This window comes from Neoarius graeffei, chromosome 3, assembly GCF_027579695.1.
Source record: "Neoarius graeffei isolate fNeoGra1 chromosome 3, fNeoGra1.pri, whole genome shotgun sequence".
In the NCBI taxonomy this organism is placed as follows: Eukaryota; Metazoa; Chordata; class Actinopteri; order Siluriformes; family Ariidae; genus Neoarius; species Neoarius graeffei.
The window spans coordinates 29,263,324-29,291,207 of NC_083571.1; the positions used below are offsets into that span (position 1 = coordinate 29,263,324).

The 27,884-nt window shown below is 41.5% G+C and overlaps 1 protein-coding gene across 1 annotated transcript; it reads left to right on the forward strand.

Annotated features, from left to right (window-relative positions):
* Window positions 1–103: 103 nt before the first annotated feature.
* Window positions 104–27,884, forward strand: mettl14 (methyltransferase 14, N6-adenosine-methyltransferase subunit). The gene is made up of 11 exons (XM_060915859.1): window positions 104–259; window positions 7,724–7,812; window positions 8,043–8,130; window positions 8,212–8,289; window positions 10,735–10,822; window positions 11,036–11,126; window positions 25,258–25,399; window positions 25,582–25,674; window positions 25,910–26,026; window positions 26,617–26,827; window positions 26,951–27,884. Exons 1-11 carry the CDS (start codon window positions 194–196, stop codon window positions 27,241–27,243), a joined length of 1,356 nt encoding a protein of 451 aa, XP_060771842.1. The 5' UTR covers window positions 104–193; the 3' UTR covers window positions 27,244–27,884.

Genomic DNA, 27,884 nt, shown 5'->3' on the forward strand with positions numbered 1-27,884 from the left:
AACTGCATGGCTTTCTGCAGTGAATCCGTTTATTGACTTCAGTGGAGACTTGCTACGTCATCACGCGTCGACACGCGGAAGCTCGGACTAACGATGACGCAGAATGCGTGCGACCGAGGCTTGTTGGTTTTGAATGGGCTTGCTTGCATTTTCCTGGTGAAATAATCCATTTGTACAGTAATAAACACGCGAAATGGACAGTCGGTTGCAGGAAATTCGTGAGAGGCAGAAGCTAAGACGACAACTTCTTGCACAACAGGTAAAAATGTAAAACTAACACATTATTCCTGCGGCAAGTCTTCTTTTTTGTTCTGAGCGGTATTATTCCCAACCCTTCAGGATAAGCATGCTGTCTTTCTGGAGAGACTTTACTCTGATCACATGCATACGTATAATTATATGTACATATAATACGTATAAAATACACGGCACACAATAGTCGCCATTGTTTCTTTCCTTCCATAAGCCACTCATAGGGAATATGGAGGCGGTTGTGTGTTGTGTTTACGTGGTGAAATGGTGATGTCATGCTTCTCCGTGTGAAAATTAAGAAATTCTGGCCTTCTGTCGTGATTATGGATTTGAAATCGTCTGAATAGTCTGCTTGTGTATTGTGTTAATAGTGCACTATTATTGTATAACATGAGTAACTCTGCTTCATCACCAGATTAAAAAAAAAAAGTTACTGACTAACTATCTCAGATTTGCTTCATGATTTTTGGAAATAATCTTACTGCACCAAAGAAATAGTGTGCAAAATTTCAGGCTTGTATCTACATTAGTTTTTGACATCTGGAGGCTTTAAGATTAGAACTTGGCCCTAATTCTACTGTAAAACTAGTTCTACATCAAAAAGTTACCAAGTTTCATAAGTCAATACTTTTGAGCTGTTCATGCTAGATGCATGAAATTCTCAGGGATTGTTGTCTATGATATGAGATCTTTAACTTCTAAAATTGAAGGTCCATGGTTGCATATTTTCCAATTTATTGTTTGTGGCAATTTGTATTTTTTATTGAAAAAGTGTTTGGGAGCAAATTTGGCCCTCGATATCTCCACACTAAAGAAGATCAGATCTTTCAAATTTTCATATCTACTACTCATGCTGTAGTTCTTTCTTCTCAACTCGAAGTATATCTGAAAGAAGTCAAACTTTCTCATAAGTTGTTGAAAATGGGTGGGAAATCATTTCACACCTATAATTCAAATTTATATTGCTCACGTATGACAAGGTCTACCATGAAAAGAATTACAGTGGTGCTTGAAAGTTTGTGAACCCTTTAGAATTTTCTACATTTCTGCATAAATATGACCTAAAACATCAGATTTTTACACAAGTCCTAAAAGTAGATAAAGAGAACCCAGTTAAACAAATGAGACAAAGATATTATACTTGGTTATGTATTTATTGAGGAAAATGATCCAATATTACATATCTGTGAGTGGCAAAAGTATGTGAACCTTTGCTTTCAGTATCTGGTGTGACCCCCTTGTGCAGCAATAACTGCAACTAAACGTTTCCGGTAACTGTTGATCAGTCCTGCACACCGGCTTGGAGGAATTTTAGCCCATTCCTCCATACAGAACTGCTTCAACTCTGGGATGTTGGTGGGTTTCCTTATATGAACTGCTCGCTTCAGGTCCTTCCACAACATTTCCATTGGATTAAGGTCAGGACTTTGACTTGGCCATTCCAAAAGATTAACTTTATTCTTCTTTAACCATTCTTTGGTAGAACAACTTGAGTGCTTAGGGTTGTTGTCTTGCTGCATGACCCACCTTCTCTTGAGATTCAGTTCATGGACAGATGTTCTGACATTTTCCTTTAGAATTTGCTGGTATAATTCAGAATTCATTGTTCCATCAATGATGGCAAGCCGTCCTGGCCCAGATGCAGCAAAACAGGCCCAAACCATGATACTACCACCACCATGTTTCACAGATGGGATAAGTTTCTTATGCTGGAATGCAGTGTTTTTCTTTCTCCAAACATAACGCTTCTCATTTAAACCAAAAATTCTATTTTGGTTTCATCCGTCCACAAAACATTTTTCCAATAGCCTTCTGGCTTGTCCACGTGATCTTTAGCAAACTGCAGATGAGCAGCAATGTTCTTTTTGGAGAGCAGTGGCTTTCTCCTTGCAACCTTTCCATGCACACCATTGTTGTTCAGTGTTCTCCTCATGGTGGAATCATGAACATTAACATTAGCCAATGTGAGAGAGGCCTTCAGTTGCTTAGAAGTTACCCTGGGTTCCTTTGTGACCTTGCCGACTATTACACGCCTTGCTCTTGGAGTGATCTTTGTTGGTCGACCACTCCTGGGGAGAGTAACAATGGTCTTGAATTTCCTCCATTTGTACACAATTTGTCTGACTGGATTGGTGGAGTCCAAATTCTTTAGAGATGGTTTTGTAACCTTTTCCAGCCTGATGAGCATCAACAACGCTTTTTCTGAGGTCCTCAGAAATCTCCTTTGTTCGTGCCATGATACATTTCCATAAATGTGTGTTGTGAAGATCAGACTTTGATAGATCCCTGTTCTTTAAATAAAACAGGGTGCCCACTCACACCTGATTGTCATCCCATTGATTGAAAACACCTGACTCGAATTTCACCTTCAAATTAACTGCTAATCCGAGAGGTTCACATACTTTTGCCACTCACAGATATGTAATATTGGATCATTTTCCTCAATAAATAAATGAGCAAGTATAATATTTTTGTCTCATTTGTTTAACTGGGTTCTCTTTATCTACTTTTAGGACTTGTGTGAAAATCTGATGATGTTTTAGGTCATATTTATGCAGAAATATAGAAAATTCTAAAGGGTTCACAAACTTTCAAGCACTACTGTATATCACTCAAAAGAGCAAGTTTTAATTAGCATCATTGTCTCCCTTGTCCAGCACTGTTGCCAGGTCGGGGTCTATGTGGACCTGATTGTTCCACATATTCTATTAATTGGAGCATAGTTTTACACCGGATGCCCTTTCTGCCGCAACCCTCCCATTTCTGGGCTTGAGAAACAACCATTCATACAAATTTACACTTATGGACAAGTTTAGAGTAGCTAATTAACCAAACTGCACGTCTTTGGACTGTGTGTGTGGGGGGGGGACCAAAGCATGCAGAGGAAACCCACACAGACATGGGGAGAACATGCAAACTCCACACTGAAAGGCCCCCGTCGGCCACTGGGCTCGAACCCAGAGCCTTCTTGCTGTGAGGCAACAGTGCTAAACACTGCACCATTGTGCCGCCCGGCAAGTTTTAATTAGCAGATGCACAAAACATGAAGGTGGTACCTTGAACCAAACTATAGTATTGAGCCCTTGCACTTGACGTCACACATCACATGATAATTACACCTGGGGGTCAAACAGACACTGTCTTTCATGTACGCAAGGCTTAGTCTTTTTTTCCCTCCCCCCTTCCTCTCTTCCCCATATCTTATTCTTTTTATATTTGTATATGTAAATATGGGTGGCACGGTGGTGTAGTAGTTAGCGCTGTCTCCTCACAGCAAGAAGGTCCGGGTTCGAGCCCCGTGGCCGACAAGGGCCTTTCTGTGCGGAGTTTGCATGTTCTCCCCGTGTCCGCGTGGGTTTCCTCCGGGTACTCCGGTTTCCCCCACAGTCCAAAGACATGCAGGTTAGGTTAACTGGCGACTCTAAATTGACCGTAGGTGTGAATGTGAGTGTGAATGGTTGTCTGTGTCTATGTGTCAGCCCTGTGATGACCTGGCGACTTGTCCAGGGTGTACCCCGCCTTTCGCCCGTAGTCAGCTGGGATAGGCTCCAGCTTGCCTGCGACCCTGTAGAACAGGATAAAGCAGCTAGAGATAATGAGATGAGATATGTAAATACTTAACTTGTAGATAAATTAAAATAAAATTCTCTATTTCTTTTCTCTGTTTATCTGTAATGATACTGCTGGAATCTTAATTTCCCTGAGGGAACCCACCCAAAGGGATCAATAAAGTTTTATCTAATTTAATCTGTCTTCACTATGGTTCATTTTTGCACTGTTTTTGGTTGTTCAAATAGAGAAATAGATAAAAGGTATTACCGTCTCCCTGCTATTGAGAAAAATGTTAACAAAGAGAAGCAAATGCTTCAAGAACAATGAAGAAATGAGTGGTTAAAGAGAATATGACGAGCGGCGCTAGACCTGAAAACTGCAGATAAATTTGCAATTGTATTTAATATGTAGCTCTGTTTAAAAAAAAAAAAAAAATAGAAAGTCAGAAGTATGTATGGAAGACTTTTGCTTAAGAATCTCATTTTATTTTTTCTGCTCGCATTCAAGTTAGCTTCTTCATGAAAGTGTTCGATTTTCTTACAGATGAAGCAGCTTCCTTATTCGGCACGGAAATCCCAGATTGGTTTCAAACAACTCAGACATAACTCGGTAAAATCCCCAACAAGGAGAGACGTGCACGATATATCCTAAAAGAACAGAAAAGCTTAAGAGCGGAGAGCACTGAAGCTTTGTGTCTGTTATCAGAGGATCCCAGTCCTGTGCAAAATGTCACCGTGGAGCCAGAGTGTAGTAATGAACCTACAGTTCGAGAGAGTTCTACACAAACACACCGAACTTTACAACAGCTGCATGCATGTGAAATGGAAATAAATCGACTCGGGCAGGAAAAACTATTTTGGATAAAATTGTTATTGTCCGTTACACACTGATCAACCTGTGTGACTCGGTTGTGCCTTTTGAATAGAAAATCAATGAAGAGGGAACTGAACATTAACCGTTTATTGAAATTATTATTACAAGGGTGATTATAGTTACTATATGACTATAGCTACAACTGGAATGTGCTGATTCTGTTAGCGTTTGTAATTATTGTACCATTCACTATGAGGTAAAACTAGAATAAAATCTTACAATGTTGTTTGAAAGTCTAGAGCAAGATATTTTGTTATTTTACAAATAACACTTCAGATATTGTTTTAACAATAATAATCATCACTGCATAAATGATTGAGTGCAAATAGCTGTGTAACTAGATGTCCTTGGGGTTGTTGAGACATGGAGGGCCGGGAATACCATCCAGCCCACAGTTTGGGTCGGAGTCCTTTGAGAGTAAATGCTTTGGCTTTCGCAACATTCTGTTCTCAAAAGCGGATGTCGGGGAAGAAGTCTTTACACAAAGAAAGTTTTCTTGCTTTTGTAGTTTTTAACTGTTCTTCCATGTAGAGACTCTTTGGGGGAAAAAGAAGGTAATGTTTTAAGTCGTTCAAATTCTGTAAAGCTGCTTTGCGACAATGTTTATTGTTAAAAGCGCTATACATATAAACTTGACTTGACATTCTAGCATGTAGGTAATGCTAACTCAAGGCCACAAATCTGCACCGTCACTCCAGTCGTTTCGAGGAATTTTGTATGGAGCATAACCGCTAACAAACTCCTAATTTCTGTGTATATCTATCTATCTATCCTTCGCTTCTTTCTAATGAAGATTATTCAAGTAATCCAGTAGTGGAGATTTTTTAACTGTAGTTTTCTTCAGACAACAGCAATAGACGCCAGACATCTTCATTTGGCTTCAGTATATACACTACCATTCAAAGGTTTGGGGTCACTTTGAAATGTCCTTATTTTTGAAAGAAAAGCACTGTTCTTTTCAATGAAGATCACTTTAAACTAATCAGAAATCCACTCTATACATTGCTAATGTGGTAAATGACTATTTTAGCTGCAAATGTCTGGTTTTTGGTGCAATATCTCCATAGGTGTATAGAGGCCCATTTCCAGCAACTCTCACTCCAGTGTTCTAATGGTACAATGTGTTTGCTCATTGCCTCAGAAGGCTAATGGATGATTAGAAAACCCTTGTACAGTCATGTTAGCACAGCTGAAAACAGTTGAGCTCTTTAGAGAAGCTATAAAACTGACCTTCCTTTGAGCAGATTGAGTTTCTGGAGCATCACATTTGTGGGGTCGATTAAATGCTCAAAATGGCCAGAAAAATGTCTTGACTATATTTTCTATTCATTTTACAACTTATGGTGGGAAATAAAAGTGTGACTTTTCATGGAAAACACAAAATTGTCTGGGTGACCCCAAACTTTTGAACGGTAGTGTAAACAAAGTTCTCTTGTACCCCAAGTATAGGGTAGCGACGGTTGCTAACGTACTGTAAATGTGACATCAGTGCAAGGGCTCTATATAGTGTATATACTATTCAGTTCAATTTTATTTGTACAGCACTTTTAACATGTCTTATAAGAAAGCAGCTTTAAATAAATCCAGATTAAGGAAAACCATCCTGAGACAACATGAGGAAGAAAATTTGAGAGGAACTAGAGTCTAAAGGGAACTCTTTGTGTTCCAGGTGACCCTGGATAGCACGATTTATAAATCAGTATAAAGGTGGAGAAGACGAACAAATGAGTGTTTTGAAGGGATGTTCAGTATGAGCAAATTGTGTACGAGTCCTGGGTTGAGCACAGGACAGTCTTAATGATTTACAATAGCAGATAGTCTACAAACTTAGGCCCGGTCCCCACGGCAACAGATTAGGGTGAATCTGATAAAATTGTTTATCATTTCGGCCTGGCGTCCACACGGCACCGGCGTTTTGGGTGCCCCAAAACGAAATCTTTTGAGAACAGGTTCCAGAGTGAAAAAATCTGGCAACGGCGCCGTTGCGAAGTCGTCTGGATGAGTAGAACGGATTTGTTTATGATGATGTTACAACCACATGACTGTCAGTGCTTCACGCCGGGTAGAGGTGTAACGAACTCGATGCGAGTTGTCAACAAATCCTATAACTTCGTTCATGAAACGCGCTTACAAAATATTTTCACTGTGAATATTTATTGTGTAATGGTGCAAAGTGAGAGAGAGAGTGAGAGAATAGCCCTTAGGGCAGAGTCTTTAGTCCAAACACTGCAGAGGCAGTACCAAACCGCGCACCGCCCGTGCGCTTTCCAAAAACAAAAACATTCCCGCCAGCAAACATAGGGAAAAAAAGGAGCGATCTCACCTCTTCAGATGTTGGTTTAAGTCCGACAATACATTCCTCAAAAAGGGCGTAGAAGAACAAAGTAATCCATCAACGTGTAGCATTCAATTTATTCCGGACCATTAAAGAATTCTGGAGGATATCAGAATGTTGGCGTACCGGTTTCCATCTACCCCCATTCATTCCTCTTTCCGCGTCTTTTGTTTTACGCTACTGATTAATAATCAAAACTTTGTGTGGCTAATGCTACAGAAGAAGGGGTTTATGCGCATGCGTCTACTTCTTCTATTGTTCTGGTGTCTCCGATGGGACCGTCTTACAGCGCACGTAGTGGTGTGGCATGTGTATTGCATCGTTTTCAGCAAGCGTTGCGTTGCCATATGGACCTGAAATTTTACTGATCCGTTGCCCATGTGGACGCGATATTTAAAAAAAAAAAAATCTCGTTGCTGTTGTCGTGTGGATGTAGCCTTAGAATATACAGGTGACATTATACACTGAAGCAAGGATGAGACTTGGATGTAAATGGTTTTTGGGATGTGTAGTCTTTAGTGTATCCAGGTGGGACCATGTACAGCAGCAGAAAACATGAATGAATAAAGCAGAATAAGTGGAGCCAAAAATAGTTCTCTTATAATATTGGGAGTAATGTAGCCATTTAGCAGTCATGTGTACACAATGAAAGAAACGAACCTTATATTAAGGCCACTGTGAATATACAAGGTATGATTTTTGTGTTTGCAGCTGGGAGCAGAAAGTGCAGACACCATTGGCGCCGTTCTCAACAGTAAACAGGAGCAAAAGGAGATTGAAGAGACAAGAGAGACATGCAGGTATTTACGCATTCAGTTTTTGTTTTTGTTTTTTTCCCCCTCAAACGTCGTATCAACAGTAGAAATGATGAGATTTCTTTGTTAAATAACACCACATTTGTAAATCTGCTTTATTACTCTTGGATTATGTAGAGCTTCTTTCAGGTCCATTGTTTCAATAGAAACAATGATTCATTCGAAAAAGCCAGAACCCAAATGTATGAATTAATCTCGGCTTTGTGGTTCCACAGATCATCATTTGACACGACAGCGACCGGCTCCAAAAGGAAATGCCAGAATGAGGGTGAGGACGCCGATGAGGACGTTGAGGAGCAGAGAGTGAGTCATACTGATCTCAGACCAGATTAAAGTGGTTGTAATTTATAATCACCATGGTGACAGATGTCGGATGTGTTACAGGAGGACACGGAGCCTCAGCAGCAGGAGGACAGCGGTCCATTCGAAGAGGTCTACAAGGACTCCAGCACGTTTCTGAAGGTGATTAGATTTATACTTCCTGAGAATCAGTATTTTAATGTCCTTCATGTATCGCTTTTGGCTTAGAAGGATGTACCTGATCGCTAAATCAATACAAAGGCGACCATCTTAAGAGGTCACTTTTTATTTGCTTAGGAATGAGTCTGTTTAACCACAGATATACAACCCCGATTCCAAAAAAGTTGGGACAAAGTACAAATTGTAAATAAAAACGGAATGTAATGATGTGGAAGTTTCAAAATTCCATATTTTATTCAGAATAGAACATAGATGACATATCAAATGTTTAAACTGAGAAAATGTATCATTTAAAGAGAAAAATTAGGTGATTTTAAATTTCATGACAACACATCTCAAAAAAGTTGGGACAAGGCTATGTTTACCACAGTGAGACATCCCCTTTTCTCTTTACAACAGTCTGTAAACGTCTGGGGACTGAGGAGACAAGTTGCTCAAGTTTAGGGATAGGAATGTTAACCCATTCTTGTCTAATGTAGGATTCTAGTTGCTCAACTGTCTTAGGTCTTTTTTGTCGTATCTTCCATTTTATGATGCGCCAAATGTTTTCTATGGGTGAAAGATCTGGACTGCAGGCTGGCCAGTTCAGTACCCGGACCCTTCTTCTACGCAGCCATGATGCTGTAATTGATGCAGTATGTGGTTTGGCATTGTCATGTTGGAAAATGCAAGGTCTTCCCTGAAAGAGACGTCGTCTGGATGGGAGCATATGTTGCTCTAGAACCTGGATATACCTTTCAGCATTGATGGTGTCTTTCCAGATGTGTAAGCTGCCCATGCCACACGCACTAATGCAACCCCATACCATCAGAGATGCAGGCTTCTGAACTGAGCGCTGATAACAACTTGGGTCATCCTTCTCCTCTTTAGTCCGAATGACACGGTGTCCCTGATTTCCATAAAGAACTTCAAATTTTGATTCGTCTGACCACAGAACAGTTTTCCACTTTGCCACAGTCCATTTTAAATGAGCCTTGGCCCAGAGAAGACGTCTGCGCTTCTGGATCATGTTTAGATACAGCTTCTTCTTTGAACTATAGAGTTTTAGCTGGCAACGGCGGATGGCACGGTGAATTGTGTTCACAGATAATGTTCTCTGGAAATATTCCTGAGCCCGTTTTGTGATTTCCAATACAGAAGCATGCCTGTATGTGATGCAGTGCCGTCTAAGGGCCCGGAGATCACGGGCACCCAGTATGGTTTTCCGGCCTTGACCCTTACGCACAGAGATTCTTCCAGATTCTCTGAATCTTTTGATGATATTATGCACTGTAGATGATGATATGTTCAAACTCTTTGCAATTTTACACTGTCGAACTCCTTTCTGATATTGCTCCACTATTTGTCGGCGCAGAATTAGGGGGATTGGTGATCCTCTTCCCATCTTTACTTCTGAGAGCCGCTGCCACTCCAAGATGCTCTTTTTATACCCAGTCATGTTAATGACCTATTGCCAATTGACCTAATGAGTTACAGTTTGGTCCTCCAGCTGTTCCTTTTTTGTACCTTTAACTTTTCCAGCCTCTTATTGCCCCTGTCCCAACTTTTTTGAGATGTGTTGCTGTCATGAAATTTCAAATGAGCCAATATTTGGCATGAAATTTCAAAATGTCTCACTTTCGACATTTGATATGTTGTCTATGTTCTATTGTGAATACAATATCAGTTTTTGAGATTTGTAAATTATTGCATTCCATTTTTATTTACAATTTGTACTTTGTCCCAGCTTTTTTGGAATAAAAAACTTTTTTGTATGTCATGAGCTGGATATAACAACCAAAATATCTGAAACATTTAATTATCATTTTTAGCTCTGCGTATACTGTCGGCTCCAGAATTATTGGCACCCTCGGTAAAGAGGTTCAGAAAAATATTTGCGTTTAATTAGCTTCATGTCACACTGCAAACGTTTAACTGAAGTTATGGTACATAGTCGAGAAAGTGTCTGTCACATAATTATTGGCACTCCTGGACGTTCTTTTGAACAAAATGTAACTGAAGAATGCTTCCATTTATGAAAAGTTGCAGAAGTCTTATTAACTACCTGCGAGGAGAAATAAAAACATCGGTGAAGGAATGATGATTTTATATCCAGCTGCTACAGAGTGAACCTGTTTCTTGGACATTCTACAACATTAAATGTTACTAAAAATAGAAAAGGCAACATGTCTTTGTTTAATACCAGACATAGAAAGTTTTAAGTTTCAGCACATGCTGTTATTGGATAATAATTAACTCTGCTTCATGTCTCATCACACCACCATGTCACTGATTACTTTCTTCTCACGGCACACTCCCGGGTGATTTATTCCATACTAATCTGGAATCAAAATCTTCTTCAGATTGGGTTCTATGTGACCATGTTCTCTTGAAGTTGTTTGTTTGTTCTTAGTAATTTTAATTCTTGTTTTTTGTTCTACTGATTAGGGGACGCAGAGTCTGAATCCTCATAACGACTACTGCCAGCATTTTGTGGACACGGGACATCGACCGCAGAACTTCATCAGAGATGTGGGTGAGTGTCAAACGTAAGTGTATGGTATTGTGAACAAAACAAAGAGCAAGAGAAATACAATATAAGAAATATTTGTTGGTAGACGGTGTGCAGGTTAGCAAGATAATTAGTGATGATAAGCGATAAAATCTGAAGGAAAAGTTCAAGCTGATTGTTTCTGTTTATTTAATAAGAATAAATGTAATCGATTGTTTTTGCCGTCTTGTGTTACAGGTCTGGCTGACCGATTTGAGGAGTACCCCAAACTCCGGGAACTCATCCGGCTCAAAGACGAGCTCATCTCCACTACAAACACACCGCCCATGTGAGCATTTTATAAATAAGAAGCTATATTATAAAATAATGATTTACGTAAATTCATTTTCCAAGACACACACACACACACGCATATATACACACACACACACATAGTGGTGCTTGAAAGTTTGTGAACCCTTTTAGAATTTTCTATATTTCTGCATAAATATGATCTAAAACATCATATTTTCACACAAGTCTTAAAAGTAGGTAAAGAGAACCCAGTTAAACAAATGAGACAAAAATATTATACTTGGTCATTTATTGATTGAGGAAAATGATCCAATATTACATATCTGTGAGTGGCAAAATTATGTGAACCTTTGCTTTCAGTATCTGGCGCAGTGGCGGCTGGTAGTCTTTCAAACAGGGGAGGCTGGTCGGTTACGATATTTCCAGATTTTAAAAGAAAAAAGAAAAAACACATCAATTTTGCCCATACTCTTGCCTCTGATCTGGCTGATTGTTGGCAGGGTCACAAACTGTGAAATAACAGGTTCTTTTGGCCCATTAGCCTACTGTCCAATATACATGATGGTGGTGTTGGGGGGGGGGTATATTTTAACATTTTATATTTTAAAATTGTGGCATGTTGTTTAAAAATTGATCATTATTGAAAGCAGCTCTTTGTCAGGAACCTCAGCAGTAACAGCAGAGTGTTCTGGAATAGGCACAAGCACTGACCTTGGGGAGCCAAACATAGAGCTGGGTGCCACACATTTCATTCAATGACACTTTCCCTATATTTTACTTATTTTGACTGAGAAATGTTTTATTGACAATTTTGATAACCCTTCACTTTTAATCCAGGACTGTAGTGTGAAATGTTCTCGGCTCTGTTTTTGTTTAAAAATGTTTTCCAAATTGTAGCTGTGTTTTAATTCATATCCAGAAAAATATATATTCCAATATAATATACTCAGCATAAACATTTTAAATAGATTCTATATTTTTGGTCCATCCATGACATATTACTAAAGTAGCCTATTTACTGTTGTTGATGTGGGTCACTTGCTGTTAGCCAATTCACTTTCTCGTACCAGGAGAGCTGAAAGGAACGAGTATTATTCCCTACCTTTTTCACCAAGTCAATTTGAGGCATTGGTCTACCCTGCTCTTTAATTTTAATTTTTTCCTCGAAAGGAAGACTGGCAAATGGCTTTGCCAAAATTAAATCAGCAATGCTTGGCATCCGTGCGCAGCTTTCTTGCTAGCTGACTAGCCCCCTCAAGTTCAAGTTCAGTCACTCAAATAAACGAAATTTCTGGAACTAAGATAGCAAACTTGACAACACTATATTTACACTTTATTTACAATGAAAATATATACAAACTAAAAAAGCTGGTAGAAACCGTATGTAATGAATGAAATCGAAATGTAAGCTGATCTCTTGCAATACACCACAGCACTTGCGAATCCGCATGGGACTGAACTGAAATTCACCGCTGCCTGTCTATATTTGAAACGAGCTGTCAATCAAAGAAAATATCCGGCCTCTTTCATCAATCACCAGTCTCCTCGCGGAAAGCTTTGCCATGTCCCTCCCACTGTGAGGCTGGGAGTCCGTGGGGCGGGCGTTTTCGCAGTATTTGTCCAATAACCGTCTTGTATTTTGATATTGAAAAGCGCATAGCTCCCAAATGCCATTGAAGTCCACTGAGGCTGGGAGTCCGTGGGACTCCGTGGGCAGGCGTTTTCGCAGTATTTGTCCAATAATCATCTTGCATTTTGATATTGAAAAGTGCATAGCTCCCAAATGCCATTGAAGTCCACTGAGGCTGGGCTGCATCGCGCTGTCACGAGGGCGAAAAACTCACGCACACATTAGGCGAACTGGGAAAAGTTATAACGGAATGATTTCGCACTGTAGTTGGGTTGAGCAGATATATATTTCTATGATTCTGGATCTGAAATAGCAATGTTATAAGGTCGGCTATAACATAAGCCTAGCGCAATTCATCCTACATGATGTTCGTCATTTTTAGAGGAGGCTGAGCCTCCCTCGTTGTCTTAGAGCAATCGCCCGTGATCTGGCATGACCCCCTTGTGCAGCAATAACTGCAACTAAATGTTTCCGGTAACTGTTGATCAGTCCTGCACACCGGCTTGGAGGAATTTTAGCCCATTCCTCCGTACAGAACAGCTTCAACTCTGGGATGTTGGTGGGTTTCCTCACATGAACTGCTCGCTTCAGGTCCTTCCACAACATTTCCATTGGATTAAGGTCAGGACTTTGACTTGGCCATTCCAAAACATGAACTTTATTCTTCTTTAACCATTCTTTGGTAGAATGATTTGTGTGCTTAGGGTCATTGTCTTGCTGCATGACCCACCTTCTCAAGATTCAGTTCACGGACAGATGTCCTGACATTTTCCTTTAGAATTCGCTGGTATAATTCAGAATTCATTGTTCCATCAATGATGGCAAGCTGTCCTGGCCCAGATGCAGCAAAACAGGCCCAAACCATGATACTACCACCACCATGTTTTACAGATGGAATAAGGTTCTTATGCTGGAATGCAGTGTTTTCCTTTCTCCAAACATAACACTTCTCATCTAAACCAAAACGTTCTATTTTGGTCTCATCCGTCCACAAAACATTTTTCCAATAGCCTTCTGGCTTGTCCACATGATCTTTAGCAAACTGCAGATGAGCAGCATTGTTCATTTTGGAGAGCAGTGGCTTTCTCCTTACAACCCTGCCATGCACACCATTTGTTGTTCAGTGTTCTCCTCATGGTGGACTCATGAACATTAACATTAGCCAATGTGAGAGAGGCCTTCAATTGCTTAGAAGTTACCCTGGAGTCCTTTGTGACCTCCCCAACTATTACACGCCTTGCTCTTGGAGTGATCTTTGGCCAAGTTTACATTAGACCGTATCTGTCTCGTTTTCTTCGCGGATGCACTGTCCGTTTACATTAAACCGCCTGGAAACGCCGGGAAACAGGAATCCGCCAGGGTCCACATATTCAATCTAGATCGTGTCTGATCCGGTGCTGTGTAAACATTGAGATACGCGGATACGCTGTGCTGAGCTCTAGCTGGCATCGTCATTGGACAACGTCACTGTGACATCCACCTTCCTGATTCGCTGGCGTTGGTCATGTGACGCGACTGCTGAAAAACGGCGCGGACTTCCGCCTTGTATCACCTTTCATTAAAGAGTATAAAAGTATGAAAATACTGCAAATACTGATGCAAATACTGCCCATTGTGTAGTTATGATTGTCTTTAGGCTTGCCATCCTTCCACTTGCAAGTGGTAAGTGATATGCGCTGGGATCACACACACAGCGGCTCAGTCCCGAAAACACAGCTTGTGCACTTCACTTGCGCGCTCTGTGAGCTGCGCAGGGCCGGAGTGCGCACCCTCCAGAGGGCACTCGCTGTTCAGGGCGGAGTGATTTGGAGCGCAGGATGCCTGCGGAGCCGAGCGTATCCGTGTATTGGTGTTGCTGTGTGCACGCAAATCGTGTATTGGTGTTGCTGTGTGCACACTAATCGTTTTAAAAACGTTAATCTGATGATCCGCTGATATGGTCTAATGTAAACATGGGCTAAGTTGGTCGACCACTCCTGGGGAGGGTAACAATGGTCTTGAATTTCCTCCATTTGTACACAAATCTGTCTGACTGTGGATTGGTGGATTCCACATTCTTTAGAGATGGTTTTGTAACCTTTTCCAGCCTGATGAGCATCAACAACACTTTTTCTGAGGTCCTCAGAAATCTCCTTTGCTTGTGCCATGATACACTTCCACAAACATGTGTTGTGAAGATCAAACGTTGATAGATCCCTGCCCAGAGGTTTTCACTGGGGTTCACTTCTGGAGATTGGACTGGCCATGACAGGGTCTTAATCCTGTGGTCCTCCATCCATACCTTGATTGGCCTGGCTGTGTGGCATGGAGCACTGTCCTGCTGGAAAACCCAGTCCTCAGAGTTAGGGAACATTGTCAGAGCAGAAGGAAGCAAGTTTTCCTCCAGGATAACCTTGTACATGGCTTGATTCATGTGTCTTTCATGTTCCAGCTTTGCTGAAGTAGCCCCAGATCATCACTGAACCTCCAACAAATTCCACAATGGGTGCAAGACACTTTGGCTTGTCGGCCTCTCCAGGTCTCCATCTAACCATTAGATAACTAGGTGATTGGAAAAGCTGAAAATTGGACTCCTCAGGGAAGATGACCTTCCTCCAGTCCTCTACGGTTCAATCCTTATGGTTTTTAGCAAACCTCAGCCTGGCTGTTCTTTGCTGCTCATCGATGAAGGGCTTTTTTTTCTAGCTTTGCCTGATTTCAGCCCTGCACAGAGGAGCCTGTTTTGAACTATCCTTGCCATGCACTTAACCCCAGCTCCCATTTGCCATTCTTTTTGTAGGTCACTTGATATCATCCGATGGTTGTTGAGTGACATTTGAAGGAGGTGATGATCATCCCAGTCAGTGGAGAGTCATTTTTGCCCTCTGCCAGCCCATGATGTTGTTGTCCCCAATCTCTGCTGCTTGATCTTATTCTTATGAACTGCTGTTTTTGAAATTTTGAGGATGGAAGCAACCTGACGCTCACTGTATCCCTCTGTCAGTAAAGCAGAATTGAACCCTTCTTTTTCTCACTCAATTTTTTCTTTTTAACTCTTTTGGCATGACGAAGAGAGATTTTTGTATTCCAATTAAATTTAATGTACTACTAGCATGGTTTTTGCCATCCAAACTGGTCCTATTGCAAGAGGATAGTGATGACCACAGCAGTGGTTTTTATACTTTTTCTCATTAAATAAGATTTGGTTCCGGTGATCACCTAATCAGTACCTCATTAAGTAAAATGAGGTGTGCTTGTGTTGGAATTCTATCACAGACACTGGAATGAAATGGCTGCCATACATAGAGATGCTAATTTAAGAAAAAATTGAAGTGGTCTCTTATGTAAAATATCCAGGGTTCCTACACAGTATGGAATTTGATTTTAGTAATTTCTAGGTCTGGATAAGTATGAAAAAAGAAAATAGTGTGGAAACATATTTGTTTCTAGACTATTGACTTTCTTTTCTAAAATATAAAATTCAGCCAAAATGTTCAAACCAGTGTGAGTTTGATGTCGTTGAATTTAAGCAAGGCAAGACATGCATGAGATATGTCTGAGATCTGAGCTATGTCTGAGGTGACTTCTGTGGCATCTGCCATCAGTGAACTATCTGATATTAGTACATTGGGCTACGTCGTACCTATGCAGAACTAAAAGAAAAAAGAAATCAGCGCAAACAGACATTGCAACACTCCAAATGTAAGAATGAGTAACTGCAAGTTTTCAGAGAGCTGGCGAGTTTTGCTGGTGTTGTGGGGCTGCCCCCAGCCATGAATAATGGCAAATATTTTGTGTGTTTTTGTGTGTGTGTATCAGCGTTGGAAATTAGCACCTGCTACCTGCCAAATACGGGTGATTTTGCGTAGTGGTGGGTGAATTTGCTCAACCTACTTGTCACAGCTTGGGGGGTTCAATAAAAGTAGCAGATACAAAGAAATAATGCAATTGTAACAAAGGTATTTTTGTGACATTCCATAACGCAGGTCTGCTTGTTCCACTCAGACACTTTAATGAGGACACAATCTCTTTAATAAAGTGTCCAAGTGAAACAAGAAAACTCAGATTCAGTGTGACAACTTGAGCATATATTCTAATCATCACCAACTTGACCATAGAACGCTAACAGATGGTTAAAGAGAATTACCTCAAGTTAAGCAGCCTGGGCGAGCATTGCAGCAAACAAACGGTTACATCGTAGGGGTTGAGAGGTGTGAAGAGAGAACCTCCCAGGAGACACAGGCCAAAGAATGGAAGGTCAAAAACATTTGTTTCTTTTATTTTTCTTTATTTATATATCATCTGCCCAACTCATCAAATGTAACGTCCATCAGTTCACAGGTGTGTGTGTGGTTGCATGTATTTGAGTGATGGTGTGTATGTACTTATGACAGAAGGAGAGACAAGACAAAGGGGGAAGAGTGTTCGAAACTATTTGTGACCAATGATTTTTAAACAATTTTACTCCATTTAATGTGCAGTGAAACAAAGTCAGTTGACTCCTGTTTCCTTTTCTTTAAATGAGTGGTACATCATCATACCCCCTGTTACTGTTACAGGTAGAAGGGATCAGTTTCTTTTTTCAGTTTCACATGGCAAAAACAGAATACTACTGCCTTGTCTTAGCATTGCAGCTGGAATAAAATGATGTGCACTGAAGCTATCTGGGTTTGGTTTTGATTGATTTGTATGAGCTACAGCTACTTGCCACAGGGGTGCCACTAGAAATTTTAAACCCTATGAAAGAATATATCATCAGGATTTACGTGCTCGCTTCTGGCAGTTATTTGGCAACATACGAGCTTACATACTCACAATGTAACACACATATTTAACAGTTAGGTTTTAAAATAATTTATTAAACAATAAACGTCTAGTTAGTGTTGTGGTGTCAAATATGGTCTGAAAAATGTACTGTGAAGTCTGGAAATTTGGGTATGGAAAAAGTATGGAGAGAGAGAGATTATATTGGATATTATATATATTTAAATAATATTGGCTTGCTTTGAGTGGTCTATCAAAGCAAGCCAATATTCCATTCAGCTAGCATGATATTGAACAAGTCAAAAACGAGTTCACTATCATGCTACTCATCTTTGCGTCACCGCGACTCTGTGTTGTTCGCACGGCAGTCCGGTTACCTTCCAGCTAGCATAGCAGCAGCGTTAGCAAAAGCCAATGGTAGCTTACCCGTGACTCGGTGCTGTTAACATGACAGTCAAGTTACCTTCCAGCCAGTGTAGTTGTAATGCTAGCGCAGTCAAGCTGCTGCTGATGATGATTATTATTATTAATTTCCCTGTGTAATTTACTTAGTTACTTTTAAAATCAGCATCGACAACTATGCACAATGGAGTGGCCTGGCAGCCAAAATTCTCAAAATCTTCTGCTTTTAACGAAGCAAACCTCATGGCCATGTTTGTTTACAAATTCTCATAGTCACTCGCTAGCGCGGAAGTTTTACATCTTCAACATGTCTGTTTTCTAGTTTTTCAATGTCCATTGGTATGTTTTTCTCTTGTAAATATATGTGAAGAATATATAATAAGGTTTGGTAGCCTTTCAGGTGTTCAGCGCATCTTATATATGTAAGATGGTGGCGCTTGTACACACAGCGGCTCAGCACTCCATGAAACAGCTCTATCTTTTTTGTTGTTGTTGTTCATATTTTGTTTGTTTATTTCTGTCTGTGTCACATATGCTTATGAGAACATAAGATACACTCGAACCGAGCTGCTATACATCGGTTCACTGCAAAACAGCTACATTTCTGACATAGAATACCTCACCAAACACGCTAACCAAGACATCCCAGAAGAACTCATTAGACCACCGGGGTCACCATGGATTCCCATCCCAGCTGGGAAGTGACAAAGACAGCGCAGAGAGCGGAAACAAAAGCGAGGCTGTCAAGCTGGCGTGCGTGCTAGGCTAGCGAGAGCCCCACAAAAACCCCTGCTGCCAAGTCTTTTCATCTCAAATGCAAGATCACTTCCCAACAAAATCAAGGAGCTGAAGCTGTCCATATCCACACAGAAAAACATCAAGGACTGCTGTGTTATGATTATTATGGAGACATGGTTAAACCTGATGATTCTGGAGGAGGCTATCGAGCTAGCAGGCTGTGCTACACACCGAGCTGATAGGACGCTAGACTCCGGTAAGAGCAGAAGAGGCGGACTTTGTGTTTACACAAATAACAACTGGTGCACAAACGCTAAGATCACTGACTCCCACTGCTCTCTGGACTTGGAATATCTAACAGTTAAGTGCTGTCCCTTCTGTCTACCGAGGGAACTCACAGTAATCATAATCACTGCTGTATACATACCTCCTGATGCTAACACTGCAGCTGCATTAGGCTATCTGCTAGATGCAATTAACAAACAACAGAATGCGCATCTGAATGGAGTGTTTGTAATAGCAGGTGATTTTAACCAGGTAAACCTAAGAACTGTCCTCCCAAAATTCCATCAGCATGTCCAGTGCCCCACAAGAGGAAAAAAGACTCTAGACCATGTTTATAGCAACGTTAAGCATGGGTTTAAGGCATCTCCTCTTCCATATCTGGGCCAGCCTGACCACATCTCCCTGTTCCTAACTCCGGCACATAGACCCATCATCAACACTGCTCAACCAACAACAGAAGTCATACAAATGTGGCCGAGTGGAGCTTCTGAACAGCTTCAGGACTGCTTCAGTTGCACTGACTGGACCATATTCAAGGATGATGACATTAACACACACACTTCCACTGTCCTCTTCTACATAAAAAACTGCATGAACACTATGACTACCATAAAATAAATCCATGTCTTCCCTAATGACAAGCCATGGATCACTAAGGACATCCGACTATTGCTAAAGGCCCGCAACAGGGCTTTCAAGGCTGGGGCCACACAGCAGGTTCAGTGTTGCCAGGTCGGAACTGAGAAGAGGTATCAGAGATGCCAAAGCAGCCTACAGAAGGACGATTGAGGGCCACTTTCATAATTCAGACCCCCGTCGGGCATGGCGAGGTATACACGGAGTGCAGAATTATTAGGCAAGTTGTATTTTTGAGGATTAGTTTTATTATTGAACAACAACTATGTTCTCAATCAAACAAAAAGACTCATAAATATCAAAGCTGAATATGTATGGAAGTTAGAGTGGGGTGTTTTTAGTTTTGGCCATTTTAGGAGAATATGTATGTGTTCAGGTAACTTTCACTGTGCAGAATTATTAGGCAACTTAATAAAAAACAAATGTGTAGCCATTTCACTTATTTATTTTCACCAGGTACACTGATATGACAACTCCAGATTTGCAAATAAACATATCTGACATTCAAACACAAAACAAAAACAAATCAGTGACCAATATAGCCACCCTTCTTCATGAGGACACTCAAAAGCCTTCCATCCATAGATTCTGTCAATTTCTTTATCTGTTCATGACCAACATTGTGTGCAGCAGCAACCACGGCCTCCCAGACGCTGTTCAGAGAGGTGTACTGTTTTCCCTCTTTGTAGACCTCACGTTTTATAATGGACCACAGGTTCTCTATGGGGTTTAGGTCAGGTGAACAAGGGGGCCATGTCATTATTTTTTTCAACTTTCAGACCTTTACTGGCTAGCCACGCAGTGGAGTATTTGGACGCATGAGATGGAGCGTTATCCTGCATGAAAATCATGTTCTTCTTGAAAGATGCTGACTTTTTCCTATATCACTGCTTGAAGGTTTCTTCCAGGAACTGGCAGTAGGTCTGGGAGTTGAGTTTGAGTCCATCCTCAACTTGAAAAGGTCCAACAAGCTCGTCTTTGATGATACCAGCCCATAGCAGTACTCCACCTTCACCTTGCTGGCGTCCGAGTCGGAGTGGAGCTCTGTGCCCATTACTGATCCAGCCACAGGCCCATCCATCTGGCCCATCAAGAGTCACTCTCATCTCATCAGACCACAGCACCTTAGAAAAATCAGTCTTAAGATATTTCTTGGCCCAGTCTTGACGTTTTATCTTGTGTGCCTTACTCAGTGGTGGTCGTTTTTCAGCCTTCCTTACCTTGGCCATGTCCCTCAGTATTGCACACCTTGTACTCTTTGACACTCCAGGAATGTTGCAACTCTGGAATATGGCAGAACTGGATGCTAATGGCTGCTTGTTAGCTTCATGCTTGATTTTCCGCAGATCATGTGCAGTTATTTTGCGCCTTTTTTTTCCCCACACGCTTCTTTCGACCCTGTTGACTATTTGCAATGAAACGCTTGATTGTTCGGTGATCACGTTTCAACATCTTCGCAATTTCAAGAGTGCTGCATCCGTCTGCAAGACATCTCACAATTTTATACTTTTCAAAGTCTGTCAGATCTCTCTTCTGACCCATTTTGCCAGAGGAAAAGAGGTTGCCTAAGAATTATGCACACCTGATATAGGGTGTTGATGTCATTAGACCACCCCCCCTCTCATTACACAGATGCACAGCACCTGATATACTTAATTGGTAGTAGGCTTTCAAGCCTAAACAGCTTGGAGTGGGACAACATGCATTAAAAGGATGTTGTGGTCAAAATACTCACTTGCCTAATAATTCTGCACTCAGTGTACGTCACATCACAACCCATAACACCACCACCAACATGACCACCAGTAGCAGCAGTGCCTCATTAGCAGAGCAGCTCAACCACTTCTTTGGTCGTCATGAGAGGGACAGCACAAGGACCATCACAACCACTGCTCCAGCCACAGACACGAATTGCCTCATCATACAGTCTGCAGATGTCACATGCATTCTCCACAACATAAACACACGGAAAGCAGCTGGCCCAGATGGTGTCCTAGGACGGGTCCTCAGAGATTGTACTATGGAATTAACTGAGGTATTTACAAATTTCTTCAACCTTTCCCTATCATAATGCACTGTCCCCACCTGCCTGAAGACATCCACCATAGTCCCGGTTCCCAAGCAATCCATAATAACTTCCCTCAATGACTACAGGCCAGTAGCTCTAACACCCATACTTATGAAGTGCATGGAGAGACTGGTAACTCAAATGCATCAAGGATGCTCTCCCACCTACTCTGGACCCTCATCAGTTCACATACAGAACAAACAGATCATGATGCCATCTCCATCACCCTCCACGCTGTACTGCACCATCTGGAACAACAAGGGGCATATGCATGATTGTTGTTTGTGGATTACAGCTCTGCATTTAACACAATCATCCCCAGCAGACTGTTCCACAAGTTGTCTGACCTAGGCCTCAATCACAACATCTGCCTGTGGATACTGGACCTTTTAAGTAACTGGCCAGAATCAGTTAGGATGGGCCCTCACCGCTCCTCCACTCTCTCACTCAGCACAAGAGCCCCACAGGGTTGTGTTTTGAGCCCTTCCCTGTACTCCTTGTACACACGTGACTGCATACCATTACACAGCACAAACACCATTTTAAAGTTTGTAGATGACACAACAGTGGTGGGTCTAATCATTGGAGGAGATGAGTTTGCCTACAGAGAGGAGGTTCAGAGGCTGACAGACTGGTGTGCTGAGAACAACTTACCTCTGAATACTAAAAAGACCAAGGAGCTGATAGTTGATTCCAGAAGACATCAGGATGTTCATTTGCCACTGAACATAAATGGAGAAGAGGTGGGGAGAGTTTCTAGTTTCAGATTCCTGGGTTCACACACATCAGATGACCTGACATGGACATGCAAGACACACTGCCTCATTCAAAAAAGCACAGCAAAGACTGTATTTCTTGAGAACTCTCAGGAAAATCAACCTGTCCCAACAGCTGCTGATGTCCTTCTACCGCTGTACCATTGAGAGTGTCCTCACAAACAACATCTTGATATGGTATGGTAACAGCTCTGCAGCAGATAAGAAGGCACTGCGAAGAGTCATAAGGACTGCAGAAAAAATCATCCACAAGCAGCTGCATGCTCTTGAGGACATATACATGTCCCACTGCCTGCAGAAAACGCACTGTATCCTAAAGGACTCATCCCATCCTGCCCGTCAGCTGTTCGAATGTCTACCCTCAGGCGAGCTTCACAGGACAATCAAAGCACGCGCCACAAGATTCAAAAACAGTTTCGATCCCAAATCTATCACCACACTGAACTCTGCTCTGAAGTCACACACATACACTATAATCAGTAACATGTCAATCTACCCACATCTTGAGCAGTATTTATTCTGATGGTTATTTATCCATTACCAAGTGCATTATCTGCTATTGTGTAATATCTATTACCATAATACCTCTGGCCAAGTGCAGTATCTATTACCACAATATAACCAAATGCAATACCCATGACCAAGTGCTCAGTGTATGTTGTGTATGTCTGTAGATTTTATATCTTTCCTGTTTTGTAAATTTTATTCACATCTTGTAAATTTGTAAACCCTTATACAGTGGGGCAAAAAAGTATTTAGTCAGCCACCAATTGTGCGAGTTCTCCCACTTAAAAAGATAAGAGAGGCCTGTAATTTTCATCATAGGTACACTTCAACTATGAGAGACAGAATGGGGGGAAAGAATCCAGGAAATCACATTGTAGGATTTTTAATGAATTAATTGGTAAATTCCTCGGTAAAATAAGTATTTGTCACCTACAAACAAGCAAGATTTCTGGCTCTCACAGACCTGTAACAACTTCTTTAAGAGGCTCCTCTGTCCTCCACTCGTTACCTGTATTAATGGCACCTGTTTGAACTGGTTATCAGTATAAAAGACACCTGTCCACAACCTCAAACAGTCACACTCCAAACTCCACTATGGCCAAGACCAAAGAGCTGTCAAAGGACACCAGAAACAAAATTGTAGACCTGCACCAGGCTGGGAAGACTGAATCTGCAATAGGTAAGCAGCTTGGTGTGAAGAAATCAACTGTGGGAGCAATTATTAGAAAATGGAAGACATACAAGACCACTGATAATTTCCCTCGATCTGGGGCTCCACACAAGATCTCACCCCATGGGGTCAAAATGATCACAAGAACGGTGAGCAAAAATCCCAGAACCACACGGGGGGATCTAGTGAATGACCTGCAGAGAGCTGGGACCAAAGTAACAAAGGCTACCATCAGTAACACACTACGCCGCCAGGGACTCAAATCCTGCAGTGCCAGACGTGTCCCCCTGCTTAAGCCAGTACATGTCCAGGCCTGTCTGAAGTTTGCTAGAGAGCATTTGAATGATCCAGAAGAGGATTGGGAGAATGTCATATGGTCCGATAAAACCTAAATAGAACTTTTTGGTAAAAACTCAACTTGTCGTGTTTGGAGGAGAAAGAATGCTGAGTTGCATCCAAAGAACACCATACCTACTGTGAAGCATGGGGGTGGAAACATCATGCTTTGGGGCTGTTTTTCTGCAAAGGGCCCAGGACGACTGATCCATGTAAAGGAAAGAATGAATGGGGCCATGTATCGTGAGATTTTGAGTGAAAACCTCCTTCCATCAGCAAGGGCATTGAAGATGAAACATGGCTGGGTCTTTCAGTATGACAATGATCCCAAACACACCACCCGGGCAACGAAGGAGTGGCATCGTAAGAAGCATTTCAAGGTCCTGGAGTGGCCTAGCCAGTCTCCAGATCTCAACCCCATAGAAAATCTTTGGAGGGAGTTGAAAGTCTGTGTTGCCCAGCGACAGCCCCAAAACATCACTGCTCTAGAGGAGATCTGAATGGAGGAATGGGCCAAAATACCAGCAACAGTGTGTAAAAACCTTGTGAAGACTTACAGAAAACGTTTGACCTCTGTCATTGCCAACAAAGGGTATATAACAAAGTATTGAGATGAACTTTTGTTATTGACCAAATCCTTATTTTCCACCATAATTTGCAAATAAATTCTTTAAAAATCAGACAATGTGATTTTCTGGATTTTTTTTTTCTCATTTTGTCTCTCATAGTTGAGGTATAACTATGATGAAAATTACAGGCCTCTCTCATCTTTTTAAGTGGGAGAACTTGCACAATTGGTGACTGACTAAATACTTTTTTTGCCCCACTGTATCTATACATCATCTTGTTTGTAAATCTCGCATCTTTTATGTAAATCTCTTTTATGTATGTATATATTGAGGTCCGTTTCATAAAGCAGTGCACTGAAATTTCGTTGTGTATCTTACACAATGACAATAAAGCAATCTTGAATCTTCAGTTTCAATTTTCAGCTTATTTATAATAAACTGAAATCTTAAGCTTAATCTTAAACTGCTTAATCTTAGCAGTAGCGCTGGATTAGTCTCGTCTTCTCTCTTTCCCGGCAGACAAAGAAATGATTCTGTGCATGCGCAGCAGAAAAAGTTTTGTCATTGGATATTCATATGAGCTCTGACGTGTGACATTATATTGTCTTGACAACATGCAATATTGCATGCTCATTATCTGTTGGGGAGAGTAGCACAATACATGTAGGATAAGTGATATGATAATATTGCAAGCTATCAATAAACCCACTAGAAGGGAATAGAATACATTTTTATTCCATGGAAAAAGTGGCCTGTATGTATAATAATAATATAATATAATGCATGTGTGTCCGGATGTTGTCAGGTACCTGCAGGCCGATCTGGAGAACTTTGATCTTCGGGATCTGAAGTGTAAATTTGACGTGATCCTGCTGGAGCCTCCGTTAGAAGAGTATTACAGAGAGTCAGGCATCATCGCCAGCGAACGCTTCTGGACCTGGGATGATGTGAGTGATTAGCCTTGATTTGTTTCTATGTTATAAACGTGGAGCTCATTAATGACTTGAATTACAGCCGGACGTGCTGTCAGAGCTGCAGTTACAAGAAACTAATCAACACTTTCTGATGAATCAGATTCGAGAATTGAATTAAACCCTGTGCATCTCTGTCTCTATCGCTGTCCTTCCAGATCATGAAGCTGGAGATCGATGAAATCTCAGCACTGCGTTCTTTCGTCTTTCTCTGGTGCGGCTCAGGAGAGGGGCTTGATCTCGGCAGGATGGTAAAGACTTGCACACTTGCAATGAAAGAATGTAGGGTGTTTGTTAACAACTTGTACATAACAAACCACACTAATTTTGGACTTCGTAACATTTTCTTACTGTGTAAGTCTCAGAGTTAAAAATAGTCAGTGCGTTGTGTGTTTAAGTAATTTGTTTAGACATGCACAAGCTCTGCAGCTGTGGGTTATTTTTTATTACTGTTGCTAAAGAATAATCAGTGTGTTTGTGCTCCAGTGTTTGAGGAAATGGGGGTTCAGGAGATGTGAGGACATCTGCTGGATCAAGACCAACAAAAACAACCCGGGAAAGACCAAAACACTAGACCCTAAAGCGGTGTTTCAGAGGACCAAGGTAAGAAGGAGGGAAATGTTCAGTCAGAATACAGAGAAGGTTTAAAAGAAGCTTTCAGATGATTGATTTTTGTTTAGCGAGATGTTCATCATGGCGGCACGGTGGTGTAGTGGTTAGCGCTGTCGCCTCACAGCAAGAAGGTCCGGGTTCGAGCCTGGTGGCCGGCGAGGGCCTTTCTGTCCGGAGTTTGCATGTTCTCCCCGTGTCCGCGTGGGTTTCCTCCGGGTGCTCCGGTTTCCCCCACAGTCCAAAGACATGCAGGTTAGGTTAACTGGTGACTCTAAATTGACCGTAAGTGTGAATGTGAGTGTGAATGGTTGTCTGTGTCTATGTGTCAGCCCTGTGATGACCTGGCGACTTGTCCAGGGTGTACCCCGCCTTTTGCCCGTAGTCAGCTGGGATAGGCTCCAGCTTGCCTGCGACCCTGTAGAACAGGATAAAGCGGCTAGAGATGATGAGATGAGATGTTCATCATTTATAATACTTTACAGTATGAAAGTGTGAAGGCTTGGTTCGTGAAATTATTCTGTGGACTTCTTGAGTTTGTTTCTCTTGAGCCCAAAATTGATAAATGGGTGTGTGTGTTTCAGGAGCACTGCCTGATGGGTATTAAGGGTATGGTGCGGCGCAGCACAGACGGTGACTTCATCCATGCCAACGTGGACATCGATCTGATCATCACAGAGGAGCCTGAGATGGGCAATATCGAGAAGCCTGTGGAGATTTTCCACATCATTGAGCACTTCTGCCTTGGACTCAGACGTCTGCATCTGTTCGGGCGAGACAGTACCATCAGGCCAGGTCTCAGTCACACACAGTTTTCTCTATCCAAATTGTTGTCATCGTTTCTCCCTTACGTACTCAGGAATTAGCTGGGATATGTTTGATGAATTTGGTGTGTGTGTGTGTGTGTGATTTTTCCAGGCTGGTTAACCGTCGGACCCACACTAACCAACAGCAACTTCAACGCTGAAGCATACTCTGCCTACTTCTCATCCTCCCACCTCTCTGGCTGCACAGAGGACATTGAAAGGCTCCGCCCCAAATCTCCACCCCCTAAGCCAGAGGGGTGCAGGGGGGCTCCGCGAGGGGGCCGAGGTGGAGTGGCAGGGGGTCGAGGTGAACGCGGGCGTGACAGAAACCGACCCAACTTTCGAGGAGAGCGGGGTGGGTTCAGAGGTCGTGGCGCACCTCACCGCGGATTTCCTCCACGATAAATTCACCTTTTTATTATGTTTTGTTTGTTTTTTTGTTTTTTTTTAAGTAAAAATGATGACACAGAGCTGACATACTTCTTTTTTTTGTTTTTTTTTGTTTTTTTTATGGACCAGCAAGTTGATGTTTGGCTGCCAAAGTTTTCACCTTTTGTTTTCAGTTTTTGGATCCAGATCGTACCGTAGACATGACCAGACAGCTGAGGAATTGTATATGTGCACATCTTGTGTTTTAAAAGGCTCAGCTCTCCATCAGTGCTGTTCGATTTCTTCTGTTTGGATCGAACATCAATTGTTAGAAATGCAGTTTTGAGATTTTTAATGATTTTATAATTGGTCTTTTATAATTGGAATTGTTCTGATTTTTTTTTTCTTTCCTTCCCTAAAAATGTCAAGCATACTTTTACTTTGCAACTTCTTTCTGCTCTGGTCTTAGTAATGGGTCTGGAGACAAATATTACAGATGCTGTTTTCAACCTCTGAATTCAGACACCATCTGCATTGCAGGCTGTCTCTCAAACATCTTTTTTTTTTTTTTTTCTGTGCATGTGTTTAAATGGGAGGTGATTGAAAGTAGCTTTAGGCACATGAAAAGTTAGTTTCTCTCCTCTGTTTCTCAAGAAATAAAATCAATTTTAAAAGTG